Raw genomic sequence first — 20,006 nt, 5'->3', positions numbered from 1 at the left:
TTCTAACCCAAATTGTCTTAGCCGTGCTCACATAGATGTAATTTTATATTCTGAATTTTTTCCTTTTTGTATACAGTGTTTTCTCTGCATCATGGCAAAAGCCAGTCACTGGATTTAAAACAGCCTGATGGAGTGACTTGTTACAGTGTGTTCAGTGCCACAAGCATGGTAGCAACATGAAAGTGGAATCGACTCTTACAATTATATAAAAACATCCCTTGAAAAGGCCCATTAACCAGCCCCAGTTTTTTCAATGCCAATATTGATTCAGAGTGAGATATCATAATAGTCCAGAAATTGATGCTGAGATATTAGTTGAGTAAAGCTGAAGATGGTATTGAGACAAAAATAGAATAATAAGCAGCTTACAAGGAGAAAACTAAACCCCGTGGCTATACTTTAAGGAGCACCCAGCTGTGTAAAACTTTGAAAGGTCCAGGTCAGAGGTGTAGGTGATTGAAACCGGGGCCTATGGATACACATCTCAGGGCTGGGTGTTTAAAGATTCTGAAATAGAGATTTAAGATGCAGCAGTTCGGGCTTCCCTGGTGGCGCAGTGGTTGAGAGTCCACCTGCTGATGCAGGGGACATGGGTTTGTGCCCCGGTCCGGGAAGATCCCACATGCCGCGGAGTGGCTGGGCCCGTGAGCCATGGCCGCTGAGCCTGCACGTCCAGAACCTGTGCGGAGAGGCCACAACAGTGAGAGGCCCGCGTACCAAAAAAAAAAAAAAAAAAAAAAAGATGCAGCAGTTCTAAGATGATCTTCCCAATAAGCCTTTCTCTGGCTTTTTATTGGGGTAAATATCTTATTTTAAGTCTTGAATTTAAAATAGATATGAAAGTCAATGTCGGGGGCACTGCAGCTTGGATGTGTTTAGAAAATGGGCCTGTGAAGAAGAGTTAATGAGATCAGCATCATTTTGCCTGGAATTAGAAGGCCAAGAGGTGTTTGTGATTTTTCAGTGTTTGAAGGGTCGCAGTAGAGAAGTAAGACCAGTGGACGTCTGTATGTACTGAAGACAGAGCAGGAACACGGAAGTTTTACATTCATTATTGAAAAGAACTTTCTGCTTGGGAGGTGATGGATTCCCATAAAGCTGGTGGTCCTTTTTCATTTGAGGTCACGGGCAAATTTTTAAAATTATTTTGAAAAAAGTTCAAGCTTACAGAAAAGTTGCAAGAATAGGACAAAGACCTCTAATATTCTCCTCACCCAGATTCCTCAACTCCTTAACATTTTATTTCTTTTTCCCTTTCTGTTTGTCTCTCTGCCTGTCTATGTGAAAGCATGAGACTTCTTTGAACCATTTGAGAATTGCAGATATGATGTCCCTTACATGATCACTGTATAACCCTCTAATCAGAAAACTAACATTGATATACCAATCCACAGGCCCCAGTCACAGTTCACCAACTGTCCTAACACTTTTTTCTTTTCTGGTCCAGCACCCACCTGTGAACCAGTGTTGCCATGTCTCTCCATTCTATCCCAGTCTGGAACCATTCCTCCATCCTACCCTGTCTTTCGTGTTCCTGACAGTTTCATAGAATAAAGCTCTCATCCCAGAGGGTGATCCTCAAGCTGGGTCCGTCTGATGGTTCCTCATGACCAGACAGTGATCATGTTTTCTTGGCAGGAGTACCACAGAAGTGAATCATGACATCACGGGCAAGGTCACAACTGCATTTAAGGGTTTTTCTGTCCCCATAATTTAATGGCAAATTGCTTACACTGTCCAGTCAGTCACTCTTCATTATCATATTGATCGTGAAACCTTAGAAGGGGAATAAATACTTCTAACAGGGAAGCAGTTATACCACGTTTCCTTCACTTCTCTTCCAAGTCCAGTCTTCTTAATGAGAAAGTAAAGATCTGTGTGAAGCTACTAATTTAAAAATTTGTGATTCTGTAATCTTTTTCTTGTTTAAACATAGGCACAGCCCAACCAAGGAATGGATTGTGTTCCCCAAGCAAAGACTAGGTGTTTGGATTTTGGGCACCATTGTCCCTTTAGAAGAATTTTGGTTAAATAGTGGTTTCCATTCTAGATTACAATAAGCAGAAAAGTTTACTAGACCTATAATATAGCTAACAGTGTAACTTTGGGGTTTTTTTTATAGGAAAAAATCGACTGAAGGAAAACAGAAGCTAATAATTAAGAGCTCCCAAGTGGACGTGGCCTCGGCCCTTTCCCTCAGGAGGCCAGCCTGAGCGCCCATCCTCCTCTGGACTCCTTTGATTCACAGTCTTTTGTTTTGTTTTGTTTTTTTAGCATTTTTCTCTTAGACATTATGTGATTTCTCATTCAGCCTTGCTTAATTAATGTCAACTTAGATTACCAGTTTGACTTCAGTTGAAGCTTGTACTTTGGTGGTCTTTGAGCAGAGCCATCTGTGGTTAAACCTCCAAGGGCTCTTTTTGAGACTGGGATGGCTTGCTGTTCAGCAGTTTTACCCTCTAGCCCCTTGGTTTTGGCTGCTGCCACCTTTTCTGCTGTCCAGTTTCGCCTGCTTCTTGCCCAGGCTGGGTGTGCAGGTGGGCATGTCAGCTCTGTCCTCTAGCTTCCTGCCAGCACTTACCTGAACATCACAAGCTGTCTCTACTGGCAGTACCTCCGGGGACTAGCAGTGAGTGACGAATCATGGCGATGTTATCAAGTTATAAAAGGAAATGCCTTCAGTTCCAAGTAGTGGTGTCAGGGTACCTGGTCTCCCCCAAATGTGAGTAAGGCCAAGTCTGCTTCTCAGAGATCTCTTCCTAACTCAGCCACATGGCCCTGCCCAGGCCTGTCTGGTTGAGAGCAGAGCGAGCCCCCAGCCTTCCGTCCAGGATGGATTTATGGAAGCCTTGTGTGTGGAACCCCCATTGTTCTCAGAGATGCTGGCCATGTTGTATTTTGCATATTTATCTTGTTTATTGTCTGCCCTTCCCCCTTGAATGTCACTGCCTGAGGGCAGGGATCTTGGTTAGCTCATTTACCAGGTCAGTCTTCCCCTAGAGCAGAGCCTGGCTCACCACTGCACTCAATAAATAACTCTTGCTGAATGAATGAACCTGCTTCCCAGCCTTTTCTCACTACGTTTCCCCATTTACTTTGAGAATCTTGTTCTTTTTGCTTCATATTGGTGTCCTTTTTGCCTTTTAGACTTCCCTAGTGACTGCTAAGTACTTCTGTGTCTTGAGTTCCAAATGCAGGTGGCATTTTCTGCTTCTCAGAGAGACCAGAGAAGCATTCTCACGAAGGAGATCGTGTTCTAGATCTGCCTGTCTTGTTACCGATCAGTGTAATTTATTCATAAAATATATTCTTTCTGTATTATAGTGAAAAGAAGAGATTGGACCTGGAAGGGAAACTCTATGAATATAATCAATCTGATACATGCAGGTAAGATATGACAAAGTTTTAAAACCAATTTGCCTATATTAATCAAAATTTAACCCTAATATCAATATATGTTACAAATACCATAGTTGTCCTGTTGCCGTTCCTTATTTCTAATGTGTAATCGTTTCGAGTAAACACTGCAATTTAATACAATCACTATTAAGTGTAAGAATAAATTTGATGAAAATATAAGATAAAAATTATTGTATTTTCATTATTTGATAATTTGTGTTCTTTCAGGAATCTTGCTTAAAAAGCTTAAGAATAAGACACATTATAGTCTTACTTATCTTTTTGGTCACAATTTAAACACATTGAATCTGTGAATGATTGAGTCATAATTATTACAGCTGACCTTTCAACAAACTGTTGTAGGCAGGGTTACATGGTGTCTCATTTGTTCATGGGTGTATGACAATGACTGTTAAAATTATTCTGAGCAGTGGATAATATACATATTATCCTTTTTAGGTTACTTACTCTAACATTAAGAGCAAACTCTTAATATTTTTAATTATCTTTTAAGGAAACTGAACTTTATCCTTAAGCCAAATATATGGTGTAACCTCCAATATTATTCATAGGAAAGTTTTCTGGCTGTGATAGAGTTAAGTTTGTGACGTATCCACTTCACAGTACGAGTGAGAAATGAAAACATCTCATCCAGAAGAGAGAGAAACCAAGAATACTTTAAAACCAAAGCACCCATCAGGTCCATTTTTCCTCATCTCCAAAATTATTCTTTCGCTTTGTTTAGTGTCCATACTTCCAAAGCTACCAGAGTAGACAGCCATGTGTTTCTAGCGGCTCCAAAAGAGACAGGGAGAGTCAGCAAGACAGTGGAAGAAATAGCAGTGATGTGGATGCCGTGGCCTCAGAAGTGGGCCCTAAGTCTGAGAGGATCGTGGCAGTTGCCATTTTTCTAGCCCCTGACTACAGGGACAGAAGACAGGGCATAGACTCTTCCTACAGCCTGTTCCCAGGTGGCTTCCCGGCATAATGGCCGGGTGAGATGAGAGACCAGTGGGAATCTTCATCAAGCTTCGGCTAGCTGAATTTGTTCCCCTCTCTCAGCCTCTTGTTTCCTGGAAGACAGAGGGTATGGTTTGCTAAAAATATGCTTTCTTTGCCCATAGGATAAAATCCAAACCATCTAACATGGCTGCCTCAACCTGATTGCCCCAGAAGGCAGAGTCTGAGACAAGGGTTAGTGTGTAGGTGGTCGTTTATTTTAGGAAGTGGTCACATAAAGGGCTGGGAAGAATGGAGTAGGAGCTGGTAACTGCTGTGGGCACCTGCGGCTCCATCTCTCTGCTCCTCCCAAGTGTCCATTCAAGGGAAGGAAGAGGGGGGCTCTTTACCTTTCGGTTCCTGACCCCCGTTGGTCAGGGCCATCTCAGGAGGTGTTAACTCCTCCGCACCTCCAGGCTTTCCCTGCTGCAAATTCAGAAAAGCAGCCCCGGGAAAGCAAGATACCATGGGCGGCGGATGCAGGTGCTGCCAGGTTGCTGCAGCCATGGCTGCAGGAAGAAAAGCTAGGCCAGGAGGAGGTGAGGTGGTGCGGTGGTATACCAGAGCTTCTATTATCTGCCCCTGTTTAGTTTCCATCATTACTGTCTCTTGCCAGCCTCTCCCTAAAATTCTTCATGGACTGAATCCTCGGTTTCTGGAACGTGACAAGGTCTTGTATAGTGAAGCAGGTAGACTTTCTTGCCAGGTGCCTCTGTTTAGTCTCAGCCTTGCCAGCACTTAGCCAGGCAACCATGGGACAGTAACTTCAGTATTCTGTGCCTCTGTTTCTTCATCTGTCAAATGGGGATGGAGATAGTTATGAGAACTTAATAGAGCCTTAAGCAGGGTCTGACCCAGAGTAAGAGTCAATAATTTATTGTTTATGACCATTTTTTGTCAGTATCACTGTTACTCTTATTTATTGCCTCTGAGCTTTCCAACATGCTGTTTCCTCTGCCGGAATGTTTTCCCCTCATCTTCTCACTCTTGCTTTCCCCAATTTTGGGTTAACTGTTAATTCATCCTTCATATCTCAGCTGAAAATTAATTTCCACTGGGAAGGCCTCCTGGGCCCCTTCAGCTAGGTCACATTGCCCAGTCTTTAAGAGTCCCTTGCAGTTTCCCTCATAGCAGCCATCACACTATATTGTGTGTATCTAAGTTTTGTTTCCCTGTTGTCCCAAGCTGCATGGCTTTTGTATGCAGAGTGCTGACTGTATGAATGACTGCATGGAGGGCTGGATGATTTGATGTGGTTAGCTTCGAGGGTTAACGTGAGGGCAGGAGTGAAGCTAGACTTCGGGTGGAGAAGGCTTGGTTCCTATTGTACCTACTCCAGGTGGACTCTGGTCGCAGCCAGCAGCCTCCCCAGGTGCCTGTGTGGGAAAGTATGTCGGGTTCCACCTCTGTTACCGTCACTTGTGTCGAAAACGGCAGGCATGGGCAGCAGTACACCCAGTCCTGAGTTTTTTGTTCAGAAGGAAAAATGGGGACAGCCAACCAAGATCAAAGCACAGAATTATTAGCACGATAAAGAGTTTCTTGAAAATTATTGGCTTAGAGGTGGGAGTTTAAGGTCTATTGTTGTTTAATTTTTAACATCTCCAGCGTCTCTGCAAATCTGTTTTTGAGGGTGAACATTTTTATAGTTTGCAACTTATTTTCGCTTGATGAGAGAATGTTGAATAATTAATTGAGCCAGCAGTGGAAATGCTACATACCAGGTGCTCTTATGACTTAAATACTTGTGAAGACAAAAGAGCTGAGAGGAGCAGTGTTGGTAATGAGGGGAGAGGGGCTGCACAGTTCTAGCCACCTGCTGTGTCTTTTGATACTGCATTTTGGATGAGAGTCTCCAAAGGTTTCTTCACAATTTGAGTAGAGTGACAATCCATATATTGTTATAAAATATTTTCATAATACAGTATGTTATTGCAGTTTCTAAAAAAAATTTTAAATACCTAAATGAGAACTTTTAGGGCATTTTAAATTTCAAAATTTCTTAATGTTTGTGGATTGTGGTGCATAGTTTGATTCTATTTCTGTATGAGCAGGTAGTTTTGAAATTGTCACATAAAAGAACGCCATTGGGCTGTTCATCTGAAAAGGGCCACCTTGGCACGGCTCCTGACACCACACTTTTGAGAAAGAAATCCATATAAATCTTTATGTGTGAGTGGTGTAATGTGGTCTGGTATCCATTTCTCAGGAGAGTTATGCCTAGAGGTGATGCCTCAGTGATGCTGCATTAATTTCCTCTCTAAAAGTGCACATGCATCCTATCCTTTAGGCGGCAGCGTTTGGGTAAAATATCTTAGAATACATTGTCTCATTAACAATTTTGTTAAATTCTCCTCCTTAGAGTTGTTCAAGTCTAACTCCATCGTTTAAAAATCTGCTTTTATTCTTCTAGAGTTAAGCTGAAGTATTTAAAACTAAAGAAATACCTGAAGGAAATATGTGAATCAGAAAAGAAGGCTCATACTCGAAACCAAGAATATTTAAAGCGGTTTGAGCGGATCCAGGCTCACGTTGGACACTTTACCACAAGTTCAGAGAAGCTGCAAGAACTGAAGGTGACATCTCATTTTGTACTGTTTTCTTTTGTCCTTTTTAGCTAAGATTGGAACTAGTGAGTAGTAAGTTTCTGGTCCGTGGCAGTCACTGATATTCAGTTGTTCACCCGTAAGTTAACTGTCAGTTTTCTCTGGGAATTACTTACCATGTGACCAGATTTTGATCAGAGAACTGGAGATTGCATTTTCTCAGATTTCTACTTTAGTTGAGGAATTACTGGAACCTTTAGTTCCAGAACCTACTTTAGTTGAGGAATTACTGGAATACTTTGTTACTCTACACAGGTAGTTAAACGGGCACGGCCTCTGGCCACACCTGACCTGGCGCCTGGCACATGGGATCTCTTGGCCTCAGGACTGAATTTGAGCAACATCAGGTTCCCTGTGGAGCCTGCTTCCTTCTTCAGAGGTTCTTTTTCTGTGGCCTGAGCCCCACTGTTCTGGGCAGGCCAGGTGTCGGGGGGAGACTGGGGGGAAGAACTGGCCCAAGGACTTCACCCTCATGCCCGTCGACTCTGCGAGCCAGAACAGCCACGCCTTCCCTGCCCTCTCCGACCCTGGCCCCCACTCCCTTAGGCTGCCTGGCAACCTTCTGCTCTACAAACTGTGTCAAGCATGGGGGGCTAGGCCTTGTTTCTCACCATTTGTGCTGCTCAAGGCTTTTGCCCAACTTAACCCACCTGCGTACTGGTTACCGGAGAAGTTGGCTTCAGCACTTCCCTTCCTTTTTTTTCCTCTCAGTTTTCCCCTAGCCGTGTATAATACAGATTTTAAGTACACAGGAAAAGAATTATTATAATGAACATTCATGCTGTGGTCTGAATGTTTGTGTCTCCCTGCCCAAATGCATATGTTGAAATCCTAACCTCCAAAAGTGATGTTATTAGTGGATGGGACCTTTGAGAGGTGCTTAAATCACGAGGGTGGGGCTCTCATGAGCAGGATTAGTACCTTGTAACAGAGGCTCCAGGGCACTCCTGGCCCCCTCCACCAGGTGAGGACACAGTGAGAAGGTGGTAGCTCTGAACCAGGAGGGGTCTGTCACCAGAAGGCAGCCGTGCTGACATCTTGATCTTGGACTTCCAGCCTCCACAACTGTGAGCAATACGTATCAGTTGTTTATAAGGCACCCAGCCAGTGCAGTTTTATTACAGCAGCCTAAATGGACTAAGACAGCTCATGATCTAACCAGATGCAACAGTTGTAAATATTTTGCTATATTTGCTTTGTCTGTGTCTGTGTATGTATATTTTTTCCTGAGCCATTGAAAGTATGCAGCAGAACCCATGACATTTCTCCCCTGAATACTTGAGTGTGGATCCCTTAAGAACAAGAACAGTCTCCTCCATAATCATACCATTATCACACCAAAGAAAATTACTAATGATTCCATAATATTATTTAGTATTCAGCCAATATTTCAGTTTCCACAGTTCCCTTCAGAAGTCTGTTTTTCCAGACCAGGAGCCAACTAGGGTACACATTACATTTGTTATTGTGTCTTTTTTAGTCTCTTAATCTAATTTGGTTTCCTACCAGTCTTCCTTGTTTTGTTTTGTTTTTTTAAGTGATACTGGCTTTTTGAAGAAGCCAGGCCAGTTGCTTGTAGAATGACTTACATTCTGAATTTGACTGGTTGTTTTAACTTGTGTAGCATCCCCTGTGTTTCCTGTAAACTGGAAATTTGGTCTAGACTAGCACTGCCCAGTAGAACTTTGTGGTGATGGGAACCTTCTGTCTCGGTACTGATGCCATCTAATACAGTAGCCACTAGCCATACATGGCTACTGAGCACTTAAAATGTAGCTTGTGACACTGAGGACTGAGTTTTTGTGTTAAATTTGGTTAATTAAATTTAAATAGTCACAGCTGAGGTTATACATTCTACTGCATCCCGTCAGGAGGCTCATGAGCCATGATGTCAGGTGGTCTTGTTTGAGCCAGGCTGAGTTTGATGCCTTTGTTAACATGGTGACTTCTAGGTCTCTCTATTGTAAGGTACCTTTTTTTCCCTTTGTAAATTAGTAAATAATCTGTGGAGTGGTGGCATGACATCTTGGGAATACCTTGTTCCTCAACAGCCTTTTTTGCCTAGCGGTTTTAGAATCCATTAATGATGCCTGAATCAGTTATAGTGGAGGTTGTGAAATGGTGATTTTCTAATTTGATCTCGTCTTTTACATTTGTTAGCTGGCATTCTTCTATGAAGAAGAGCTTTCTTTCCTTCTTTTTCTCCCTCTCTCTGTCTAAATGTCACTCTGGGCTTGTGAATCTTTATTTAGTCATTGTATTATCAATTACTGTAATTATTCTTTTGTTGCTTACATTCTCCCAAATTTTGCCAGTGAGAGTCTCTTCGAGTTGGCTCCTGTGTCCTTTTGACAAGATGTTCCAGGTTTACCTTATACTTCCCTGCCTCGGACTTGGAATTAGCTTCTTATCTGAGGAGCTGTGGTTCCTTTGGGTGGGAAGGGGTATTTAGAAACCAAGATCTGGAGGCTAGATGTGCTCAAGCAATAGTGAGTCTTAGCTACAGCACTCCAGGTTTTTCCTCCTAGTGTTCAAGTAGAATGCTTAAGGCTCAAAAAGCAATTGTTATCAACATTGTAAACCTCTTTTCTTTTTTTTTTTTCTTTTTTCAGTACATGGGCCTCTCACTGTTGTGGCCTCTGCCGTTGCGGAGCACAGGCTCCGGACGCGCAGGCTCAGCGGCCATGGCTCACGGGCCCAGCCACTCCGCGGCACGTGGGATCCTCCCGGACCAGGGCATGAACCCACGTCCCCCGCATTGGCAGGCGGGCTCCCAACCACTGCGCCACCAGGGAAGCCCCGTAAACCTCTTTTCTTTTCAGAGAGTTCAAAGAGAAAATAAAAGTGGTGGACAAAGCAGGGAATTTCTTCTTCTCAGTGGAATAAAGGAAATAATAGAAGTTTTCCTCTTATTTTCATATTGATGCTTTACTTAATTATTGATTTCACATTATAACCAAATGTGAGAGGGAGGAATTTGAAAGGAAGTATCATTCTTTGTAAATATTTTAATATTGAGAGCATTTGTTGTGTATAGTATGATGTGTTAAAAAAAAAAAAAAACTTGTCTCATGAGCTACTAAAGAATATCAGCATAGGGGACCATTTTCAAGAAAAGAATGATAAACTGTATTTCTAGGACTATGTAAAGCTTTATTCATAAATATCATTTAAAAATGACACAGATATTGCTTTTTGAATTTTGGAGAAGGAATGCCTTTTTAAAAATCTGCTGATGGCATAAAAGGGCAGGTCATGTAGCTGCAGTTGGGAAACATACGTGTTCTGTGGAAAACTGTACATTGGCTGTGAACCAGCCAGTGATGCCCGTGACACCACCAACTCAGCAAGCTGTGGAGTGGAGTGTCCAAGCAGTGGGAGTCGTCGTGTTTCTTCCTGCCTCTTCCTTTGTGCCACGGCCAGTTGTGGCCTTAGGAATACCAGAGCCACTTGTCTCCCTTAATCCCGCCCCACTCCCACGTCACATCTTCAGCTCACGGAAGTCTTAGGAGAGAGGTATTCTGGTCAGCACCTACGTGGTGTATTTGCCACACACCCCAGAATGCCCGGGGCGTTTTCCCTTGACTAGAGTATAGTTAGTGTGAATGGACTTCTAACTGGTGGAAGTCCAGAAAGTGAAACAAGGTGAAGCATTGTGAGAGAAGTGGGGATTTTGCCCAAATTATATTAAGTGAATTTCTCCCTCTTTGTAAGACGAGGCCCACTTAATTGTAGAATGTTAAAATGGGCTGAAAAACTTTTTGAAAAGCCATTTCAACTGATTTTATGAATTATACTACTTTATTTGGGGTCCTATAATAATTTTCAGGGCTTTATAAGGATAGTGATGTATCATGTAGTTTTGTAAATACAGTTTTGTGGCCATATTGCTACTTGTCAGATGGATAAAGAGGGTGAATAAACTCAGTTCACGAATATAAATAGGAGAATCACCGGTGCTGTGAAGAGGGTGCCCCTCTCTCCCTCTTCTTGCCCCCTCACCGCCTCTCCCCACCCCACCCACTTCACCTCTGTTTCCCCTCCCTCCTCGCACTCCGCACCTTGGCAGCTTTAGTGGAAGGGCCCAGCTGGTACTTAGAGCAGTTTTCCTCAGGTGCCCTTTGCTCTTGTCTCAGGTTGGCTTTTCTCTGAAGCTGACCCTGAGACAAGGGTTCGGATGTAAGTGGCTTATTTGGGAAGTGCAAGGATGCCGGGAGGCAAGTGGGGAGCTGAGACAGGGAAGGACAAGTAGCCGGAATGGTGGTATTAAGTCAACTACCACAGTCGGCCCCTGGAGCTTAATTCCGCAGGGGAACTCCACCAAATGGTTCAGAGCATTTGGGAGATGCATAGCCGGGCTCCTGAGCATCACTGATTGAGGACTGCTGGGGGAAGGGCACAGGTGTGGGGAGCTCATTAACCGTGTGCTCCTGTAGGCAGAGCAGCCTCCCCAGGCTCTGAGGGGCCTTAAGCACAGAGACAGGGGTACTGGAACTTAGGAGCACTGAGAAAGGTCCCATGGCCACGTGTGGAGCATTGCCAGCGTCTGCTTTGGCCTCCTGCATTCAACTGCTGGGCTTGGGGCTGGCATGTCAGGGCTCAGGGAGGGTCCCTGGCCGGGAGCGGGTCATCATCTGGTCATGTCTCCCCTCTGCCTGAAATCCTTGAGTGCGCAGCCTTCTCGGGACAAAGCCCAGGCGCTGATCTCTGCCTGCCAACTACCCACAGCTTCAGCCTTCTGACCACACACAAGTTCTGTTCTCTCTCTGTCCCTCTCACACAGCTATATGGATGTGCACATTTTCTCTCCCCACCCTGTCCCCTTCCACCCTCTCCCTCCATCCCCACCCCTCGCTCCTGTCTCCCCTGCTCCCCTATCCCAGTCTTCCTCCTGCCATCTCCCCTCCCCTCCTCCACACCTCCATCTCTTCCCCTCTCTCTCCCACCGCATGTCTTCGCACCATGCCTCCACATCTTTATCTCCCACACATGCGCGTCTGCACTCTCTGCTACACACATGCTGAGTGGTTTGTAATTCCTTGAATGCGCCACGTTCTGTCCTACGTCCTTCGACTCGGAGGACATAGAGGAGACCTTGCTCCCTCTATGCCGCTGTAGGTCTATGTCATATGATCTACTTAAGCACCTCCTTCACGGTACTGTCATTGTTGCGTGTCTTTTTTCCCACCTCACCGTGAGCTCCTTGTCTTACTATTTCAGTGCTCTCAGTGGCACATAGTAAGTGCTCAGTAAGCACTGACTGAAAAGTAATTCTTCCATATTCTTGTTTTCTCTTATGGACCGTAAACAACTATGTGAGGATGAACGTGTGTGATTGGACCCATGGCAAACCACCCAAGAGCATTTGTGTTTGATAGCAGAGGCATTTTGAAGACATAATGTCATTATTTAAAGATGTGATCTTGTTGAAAATTCAGTCATCAGGTTACATGTGCCTATAGGGCATAAAATTTGAAGAGAACAAATCTTCTGAGCTCTCATACAATTCCTGCTAAGCACTGTGACAGCCACTGTGGGCAGAGCATGACCTTCTGGCTCCTGAAGACAAAGTCTGTAGCAAACCCCATTTTTTTGCCTGTTAATATGTTCTAGTTGAATAAATAAATATTCCTCCATATCTTTTGGTAAAAGTTCCACATTTAAGAGGAAGCCCATATACTGGAAAAAAATAGGAGAGGGAAAAACAAAAAGACTGTGAATCTCTCATATTCATCTGAGAGTCACATTAGTTTATTTAACTCTCTGTAGCCATCCTTCAACTGTAATGTGCAGAGGCCAGGCCAGCTGATCTTCAATGTCAATTCAGCTCTGCAGCTGAGAATTACTGTACAATTTCAAAGACCAGTGAAAAAAGGAAGCTTATGAAAAAGGTAATAGTGGCACTTTCAGGCAAGTGGTTATGTGACGAGGGAAAACTGAAGGACTGTAAGTGAGAATACAGGAGAAAAGAAGGAAACAATGAAAACTGGGGCGCATTGTGAGTATGGAGAGATCCCAGACATGCCAGGACCTCCAACTCCTCTTCCCACGACCCCAGATTACCGTCAGCAGATTTCATTAGTTGAGCTGAAATGAATCACCTGTGCAGAGTAAGGAAGTGAGTAGGAAAGGCCTCCTAAATTTAGGTGGACAACAGCAAATCCAGTGCTGTGAAGCAGTACAGGACAGCAAGTTCCTGATTGGGAGATGAGAGGATTGTCCTTAGAGAGGCTCTAGGCCAACACATGCTACTGAGGCGTGAGTCGTTTGGCCTCTGAAGCAGCAGCTCTGACTGTGAGGAATCTAGGCCACGTGGCAAGAAGGGAACAGGGACCTCAGTCTGCACCCAGGAGAAAGGATGCAGTGCAAGCCCTCCTGTATTGTGGAGATAGAAGAGGCCCATGGGACCTGATTCAGAGAAGAAATAGGGAATAAGACGTGAAAGACTGATGGTCAGAGAAATAGATGTACATGAGGACACATATTCTACTGCTTCATCAGGCATTTTTAGCTGGAAAGTCTTGGAGAGATTCATCTGTGCAATGTTTCCCAAACTTTAAAAAAAAAAAAAACCTTTTAAACATAGTATAACCCTTTGTTTAAATGCAGATAAAGGAGGAAGTAGAACTGGGGAGCCCTGTGGGTTGAGAGTCCCTGCTCTCCAGTGTTCAGGAGGTAGATTGGATGTATAATAACCAAGTACTGTATGTATAAATAAAAGGCAAAGAAGGAGAGCAAAGACAGTTGTAGGTGCAAACCCACAGTCCTAGGTCATGCAGAGTTACAGTTTGTGTCGATTATCAATTTATCATAGTAACTTGTAAAATTTCGAATACATTGTATAGTGTTTATTTGCATCATTAATTTGGAAGAGTAGCTACAGTTCAGATGTTTCATATGCATTGAGAACAATCTGCATTGGACTTTTTTTAAATTTTTTTTTTGCAGCACGTGGCTCTTCATTGCGGTGAGTGGGCTTCTCTCTAGCTGTGGCATGTGGGCTTCAGAGTGCGAGGGCTCAGTAGTTGTGGTGCTCAGGCTTAGTTGCCCCGCGGCATATGGGATCTTAGTAGCCCCACCAGGGATCAAACCAGCATCCCCTGTATTGCAAGACAGATTCTCAACCACTAGATCACCAGGGAGGTCACCCTGCATTGGACCCTTGAAGATAGTTTCCCTGCTGTTCCTTATGAAGTCCTGAAGCAGTTAGTACTTTTTTGCTTCAGTAAAATGAATTGAATAATACTCTTATATTTCCATGAGAAAGTGCTCTGTCTTCTGGAGTTGTGGCTCTGAAATGATCCCATAATGAGGAGATCAGGTACAATGCCTGTTGCATGTTTATAACTGATCTTAAAGAGCATAAGAAAACATTTGTAGCCACAGGAACAAAGAATTTTTGTTTAAGGTTTATTATTTAATAAACCTCTGTTTACTTTGTTTGTCTATTTTGTAAATCACCCCTCATCTCTTTTTAAAGGTATTTTCTCTTGGAATTTGTAGAGTGTGCCTGTTTAAAGCTCTTGGGGTTAAAAATTAAATATCTGTTGAGTTCAAAGGAGTAGATATAGAACAGAGAGATGTAAGTTGTATTTTCTTAATTGCCTTCTTTATCTTTTCTTGGCTTGTTTTGTCATTTTTACTGGCCTTATGAAACTTTGATTTAATTAGGTCTCTATTTATATCATTACTGCCAATCTACTGTGTTAATAGCATTCTGATAGAGAAAAAAGAAATCCCTGCTTAACATATTAAAAATGGGGCAGCATATAATACCTTTTAAGATAGTTTGAAGGAGACAAGTCAATTTTGGTTATTGTCTGTTCACTTTTTGTGTGTCAAAACAAAAGTTTGGGCCTATTTTATCTTCAGACTGAGAACTAAGAAAACAGTTTTCTAATTTGGTTATCTTATAGGTGTGTTTCCAATTGCAGTACATCACTGCCTCATTTAGAAAGTGTTCTGATACTTATCTGTGATGGACCACAAGCAGAGACTTTTTCAGGCTTTACTTACTAACATATGAATCAAAGTGCTTTTTATGCGTTGCTTTTAAGAAAAAGTCGTTTTATGATGGAATCACTTTCATCAATTATAGTGTGGTAATGACACAGACATCTTTATGAGTTATTAGCACGAGAGCAAACTTGATGCCTATGGTACTGATCATTGACATCTACAGTGTATTTGTATCCATAAAAAATGGAGTTTGCAGGGGACACGGGTTCGTGCCCTGGTCCGGGAAGATCCCACATGCCGCAGAGCAGCTAGGCCCGTGAGCCATGGCCGCTGAGCCTGCGTGTCCGGAGCCTGTGCTCCACAACGGGAGAGGCCACAACACAGAGAGGCCTGCGTACCGGAAAAAAAAAATGGAATTTGTTTCCAGTTGATGATCTAGCAAATAATATACTTGCTATGACAAGTAGGACCATGATATTATGTGGATACCATACAGATAAGAAATCAGTAGGATTGCTTTCTCTTCCTTTTTTTAGGGCAGAACTTTTCAGAAGCACTGTCAAATGTGTAACTTTCATGATAAAGTAACTGGATTTTTCATGATAGCTTAATATATCAAGGTTTAATTTCCTACATTGATGAAGGACTATGTGAAAATCCATCAAATGTTATTTTATTTAAAACATGTAACATTTTATAGAATTCAGCTTTTGATGTGTTATTTGTGAAATTGTCTGTTTTCTAAGATAAACTGAATTTCTCAGCAGTATCAGTTTTTACTTTCTCTTTACTGTTCCTTTTATGCTGTAAAGTCTGAAAAATATAAATAGGTGCTAGTTGTCGTAATATCCTCCACAAAATCAAACTTTGTTTATATTTAGATTGAATATGAGACTCAAATTAAGAAGATGCAGCTACTCTCAAAAGATAGCCTGGGAAAAAAAGGTGAACTGAAAGATGAAGACAGAGAAAAGGTAATAAATTAAAATGATAAACTTTCTGTTAACAGAGGATTTTTGGCGTGTTCATCTTTTAGGATACTGTTGTAAATAAAATGGTCTTATTACAAAGATCTTTTTGATTAAACTTTAAATGATTATTTAAAGACATTTGCTTATAGAGTATTGCTTTAATGTATAATTCAATTAAATTTGCTGAAAGGCAGTCACTGTGGCTGTAAGAGATAGATTCCAAAGAAAACCTCAGTGTTGTTAGTAGGTGAAATTTTGTTTTTCTAAATAATGCTTTGTAGCTGCCTTTTTCTTAGTTCCAAAAATGTTTTAAATGAGAAGTAAATGAAATGTGGCGTTTTGCTTCTTTTCTTTGTATACGTAATTTTGTACATTTTAACCTTTTCATAGATAAAGTGGAAAGAAAGGATTGCATATCTCAGCAACAGACAAAATGAATGGCAAGGAATACTTAAATAAATTCTGCTATGTATCTGCCGTAATGCAGGCTTCTAATCCTCCCGCCTATCTCCATATAAATGATTCTGCTCAAGACCATAGATGTTTTCTTCACTAAAAGCAGTAAAGCTCTTTTAGATGAAATGTCTAAAAACATCTTGTAATAACTTGGAGCATGCTGGCAAGAGTAGTCACTTGTGACTATGTGTGAAACCCCCTCAGCCAGTCGATATTGTAATAAGCAAAAATGGGAGCATCACTCCATTATTCAGAGAAGCCAACAGCGTGCTTCCTCCTTAGGCTGCAGCATTCATTAAGAAAAGCTTACTGGGCTGAAAGCTGGAAACAGATGATAACGGGATATGATTTTCATATTTAATGCTTTCCTTGGAAGAGTATGTGTGCTACAGATTGATAGAAGAATCAACTGCTACTTTACTGAAAGACTTTCAGGTTTGCCCTATAGCTACCGATGGAATCATTCAGCCAAGAAATTAACTTTTTCTCCTTTTACCTGTTTTATATATCTGCTAAGCAGGCTGCCGGGCTGCCAGTAAATGTTATTATGCAGTTAACTGTTTGGTATTTAAGACTCTTATCAGAAAAGAAACAGAGGCCACACTATTTTGTTTTTATAGTAGGAGCAAGGTTTTAGTTTTTCTTTTTTCCGTACATTAACAGGCATTAATCTGAGTTTATAGGAAGTTTTAGTTTTCCTTCCCAGAGATTAAAAAGTTAAAAAACCTAGAACTTTAGAGCATTCTTTAAACTGTAAGATACAGAACACCAAGCCCCAGCAACCCTGACCTATATAAAAAGGCCTTTAATGATAAATGATTTCTCTGCCATTAGATGTATACCAAATGTGGTATGATGTGATAGATTTCTGAGACATTCAGGCAGTTTTTCTGTTTGACGTTTGGTCATGAAATAATTGACGTGTTTTTTAATCTATAATCTAGTTTGTTCTTTCTGTGCTGTTCCTGATAGACACCTTGTTAGTATGACAGTGTCAATGGTACTTAAATAAAACAGGAGACTTTTTTTTATATTTGCACTTCTGATTCCTTACCTTACATATAGTTATATAGTTTCCTTTTAAGTCATATTTAAAATTAGGGCAAGAGACATATAGCTGACAACTCCTTAAAATGTTATAGAATAATTAGAAGTGTTTCCTGTTTACTGGAATGTGTCATCTCATTAAAAACTTTGACTTTTGACTGTATGTAAGACTCAATTAGGTAACGTTTTGAGACATAGCTTGCCTTTTTCAATTTCCCATTGATGTTCTATCAATTAAAAGGTAAAAATATTTCAGCAGAACCCTGAATTAGTTAACACTTACTATACACTAAACCAGAACAATTCCTTACCGTATGGGGTATGTTTTATCTTTCAGCAGTCACATGAGTTAGTCTCTGTGCCCAGAGCGCTGGTCTCCAGGGAATGGCCTGAGCACGGTGGTTGAATTCAGTAGATCGTTGCTGAGTGAGTGCTCTGTTTGAGAAGCTGCAGCAGGTCCCTCTAGGAATGCCACGATGCTTGCCCTTGAGGCGCTTCCCACAAAGCGATGTTCTTTCTGAGGCCTGGGATAGTGTGTGCTGAGTCCCAGCTACATGGAGAAAGAAAGTTTGCTTCCTCTGCAATGAGTCCTCCACGGCCTAGGGGAGAAGGTGGTGTGTGAGCTGGCGTGAAGGGTGGGGAGGGTGCCAGTCACTGGGTATTTGATAGACATTCTTGGGTCTGAAGATGTTGTGAGTGAAGGAGTGGAAGCAGGAAGCCCGGCGAGAAGCCATCAGTCTGGCTAAAGGCGAACATTCTTGCAGGAGAGTGGGAGAAAATGATCTTGGAAAGGGGCATCGTGGAACTCAGTCCAAGGCTCGAGGATTGAAAATTTCCCCCTGGAATCAGTGCGTGTGCACGTGCATGATGGGGCAGGTGAAGCAAGGACTGGGGCTCAGAGCAGTTACATCACAGGCGCAGGAAGGCAGGGCTGGCAGTGCTATGCAGGATGCCCTGGAGGAAGGAGCTCATGGGGTGAGAAAACCTGGGTTCATTCAGATGCAAGGAATGAACTGAGGGCCTGAGTTGGGGTGGCCATTGAGATGGAGAATGCCAGTGAAGGGGAGAGGAGCTGTCAAATTAATGATAATTCTGAGTTATGAAAAGATAGCTTTAAAAAGTGGTTGTGCAACTTTCAACCAGAAGCAGCAGCTTGAATGCGCCACTAAGAAGAATGATCAGGTAGTAGTTGTCTATTTTTTCAATGTAGAACTTTAGCTCGGTTTTATAATAGGAGTCCAGTGTTTTCATGCATCCAGTTGCTGCTCTTCAGAGTCATGTGTTCTCTGAAGAGAAGTAATCATCGATCTGTTCATCCCCCAAGCTTGTTTCTAATATTAGTCTACTTAGTAAACTCTTATGTTGTTGTTGTTAATAGACAGAAAAGACAAAGTTCCGTTCCCCATTTGACTCCTCACAAATTTTACTATAATATAGTAATCCTTCTCTATTATACATTGCCATTTTTTATTTGGGGGTGAACCCTCGTTCCATTGGTCTCTAGGCATGTTCTTCTTGTTGCCCAGATTTTTCGTATTAGCAGTGACTAGAGCATACACATAAAGACACATCAAAACATATGCACCCAGGAGAGGTGGAGATGGCATTAGTGAATGAGAGCATAAACCTTGAGGTGGGATTTGTGAAGTTTCTTTGAACTGTTACACTGTGAAATATGTTCTACTAAAAGCAGAAGTGAGCTGGATACTTCACAGAAAGATTATACTCTGTCAGGGCTGGAGAATGTGGAGGACCAGAGAATTCCATCACAGGGCTAAAGGCTGGTTGGGGAGTTCCACTTCCTCTGTTGTAAACCTCCCTGCAAGGGTCACGTGGAGAGTGACTGTGCAGCTTGTTACTTCCGCTTCTAATCCTAATATTAACAGTGGGGAACAGTGACTGCACACGTATTTTGTCAGGGGCAGCATTAAGCACTTCATATTCATCAACTCATTTAATCCTGTCAGCAATCCTGGAAGTAGATATTATCGTATCCTCATTTTAGAGGAAGGCTCAAAGAAGTTGGTTAACTTGCCCAAGACTACACTGCTAGGCAGAGCCCAAACTCAAACCCAGACCATGTGGCTTTAGCATCCATGTTATTAGCCATGTTGCTACACTGCCTTCCAAGGTAGTATGGGTGAAATGCTCCTCGAAAGTTGGGAGAAATTCGTGGTCAAATAAAAACAGTCTAGCCGTATCATGTGAAATATTTCAGTTATTCATTTAGATGCTGCATTTTCACCTAACCTTGGGAGAGAGTGAAATGGTCTCCCTTGGTGGTATAATAGTCCAGCTGAATCAAGTGAGATCTGATTTTGCACTGGTTTAATTGAGTAAGAAATTAGACATACACTTTAGATTCATTATTGGGGATTTTTTTTTTCAAAAAAAGCTGTGGTTTAGTAACACAATTTGAGTTTAACTCATTCAGTTTTGAGTATTGTGGCATAAGAGATGGGCACTGAAATCCTCGGGTTTGGATCCTGTGACCAAGAGCTAATTGTCCGACCTTGTAAGTCTTGCTGGAGTGAGTATAATAACAGTGGTTGATTTGAGGGTTTAAAAA

At 42.2% G+C, this 20,006-nt stretch overlaps 1 protein-coding gene across 3 annotated transcripts in view; it reads left to right on the top strand.

Annotated features, from left to right (window-relative positions):
• The window catches only part of KIZ (kizuna centrosomal protein), a 114,196-nt gene that overhangs the window by 2,461 nt on the left and 91,729 nt on the right, over positions 1 to 20,006 (top strand). For 2 of the 3 annotated variants that reach the window (XR_004345745.1, XM_032604899.1), the window contains exons 2-4: positions 3,325 to 3,387; positions 6,812 to 6,974; positions 15,845 to 15,937. Coding sequence is in view for 2 of the 3 variants with exons in the window: in XM_032604899.1 (XP_032460790.1) it covers positions 3,325 to 3,387; positions 6,812 to 6,974; positions 15,845 to 15,937 (319 nt within the window). In the remaining variant the exon portion in view is untranslated. Of the gene's footprint in view, positions 1 to 3,324; positions 3,388 to 6,811; positions 6,975 to 15,284; positions 15,471 to 15,844; positions 15,938 to 20,006 lie in introns of those variants that run through there. The other variant, XM_032604900.1, reaches the window with a different exon arrangement.

This window comes from Phocoena sinus, chromosome 15 (assembly GCF_008692025.1).
Source record: "Phocoena sinus isolate mPhoSin1 chromosome 15, mPhoSin1.pri, whole genome shotgun sequence".
In the NCBI taxonomy this organism is placed as follows: Eukaryota; Metazoa; Chordata; class Mammalia; order Artiodactyla; family Phocoenidae; genus Phocoena; species Phocoena sinus.
The sequence above is the reverse complement of the archived record's forward strand: the minus strand, read 5'-3'. Positions and strand labels throughout refer to the sequence as shown.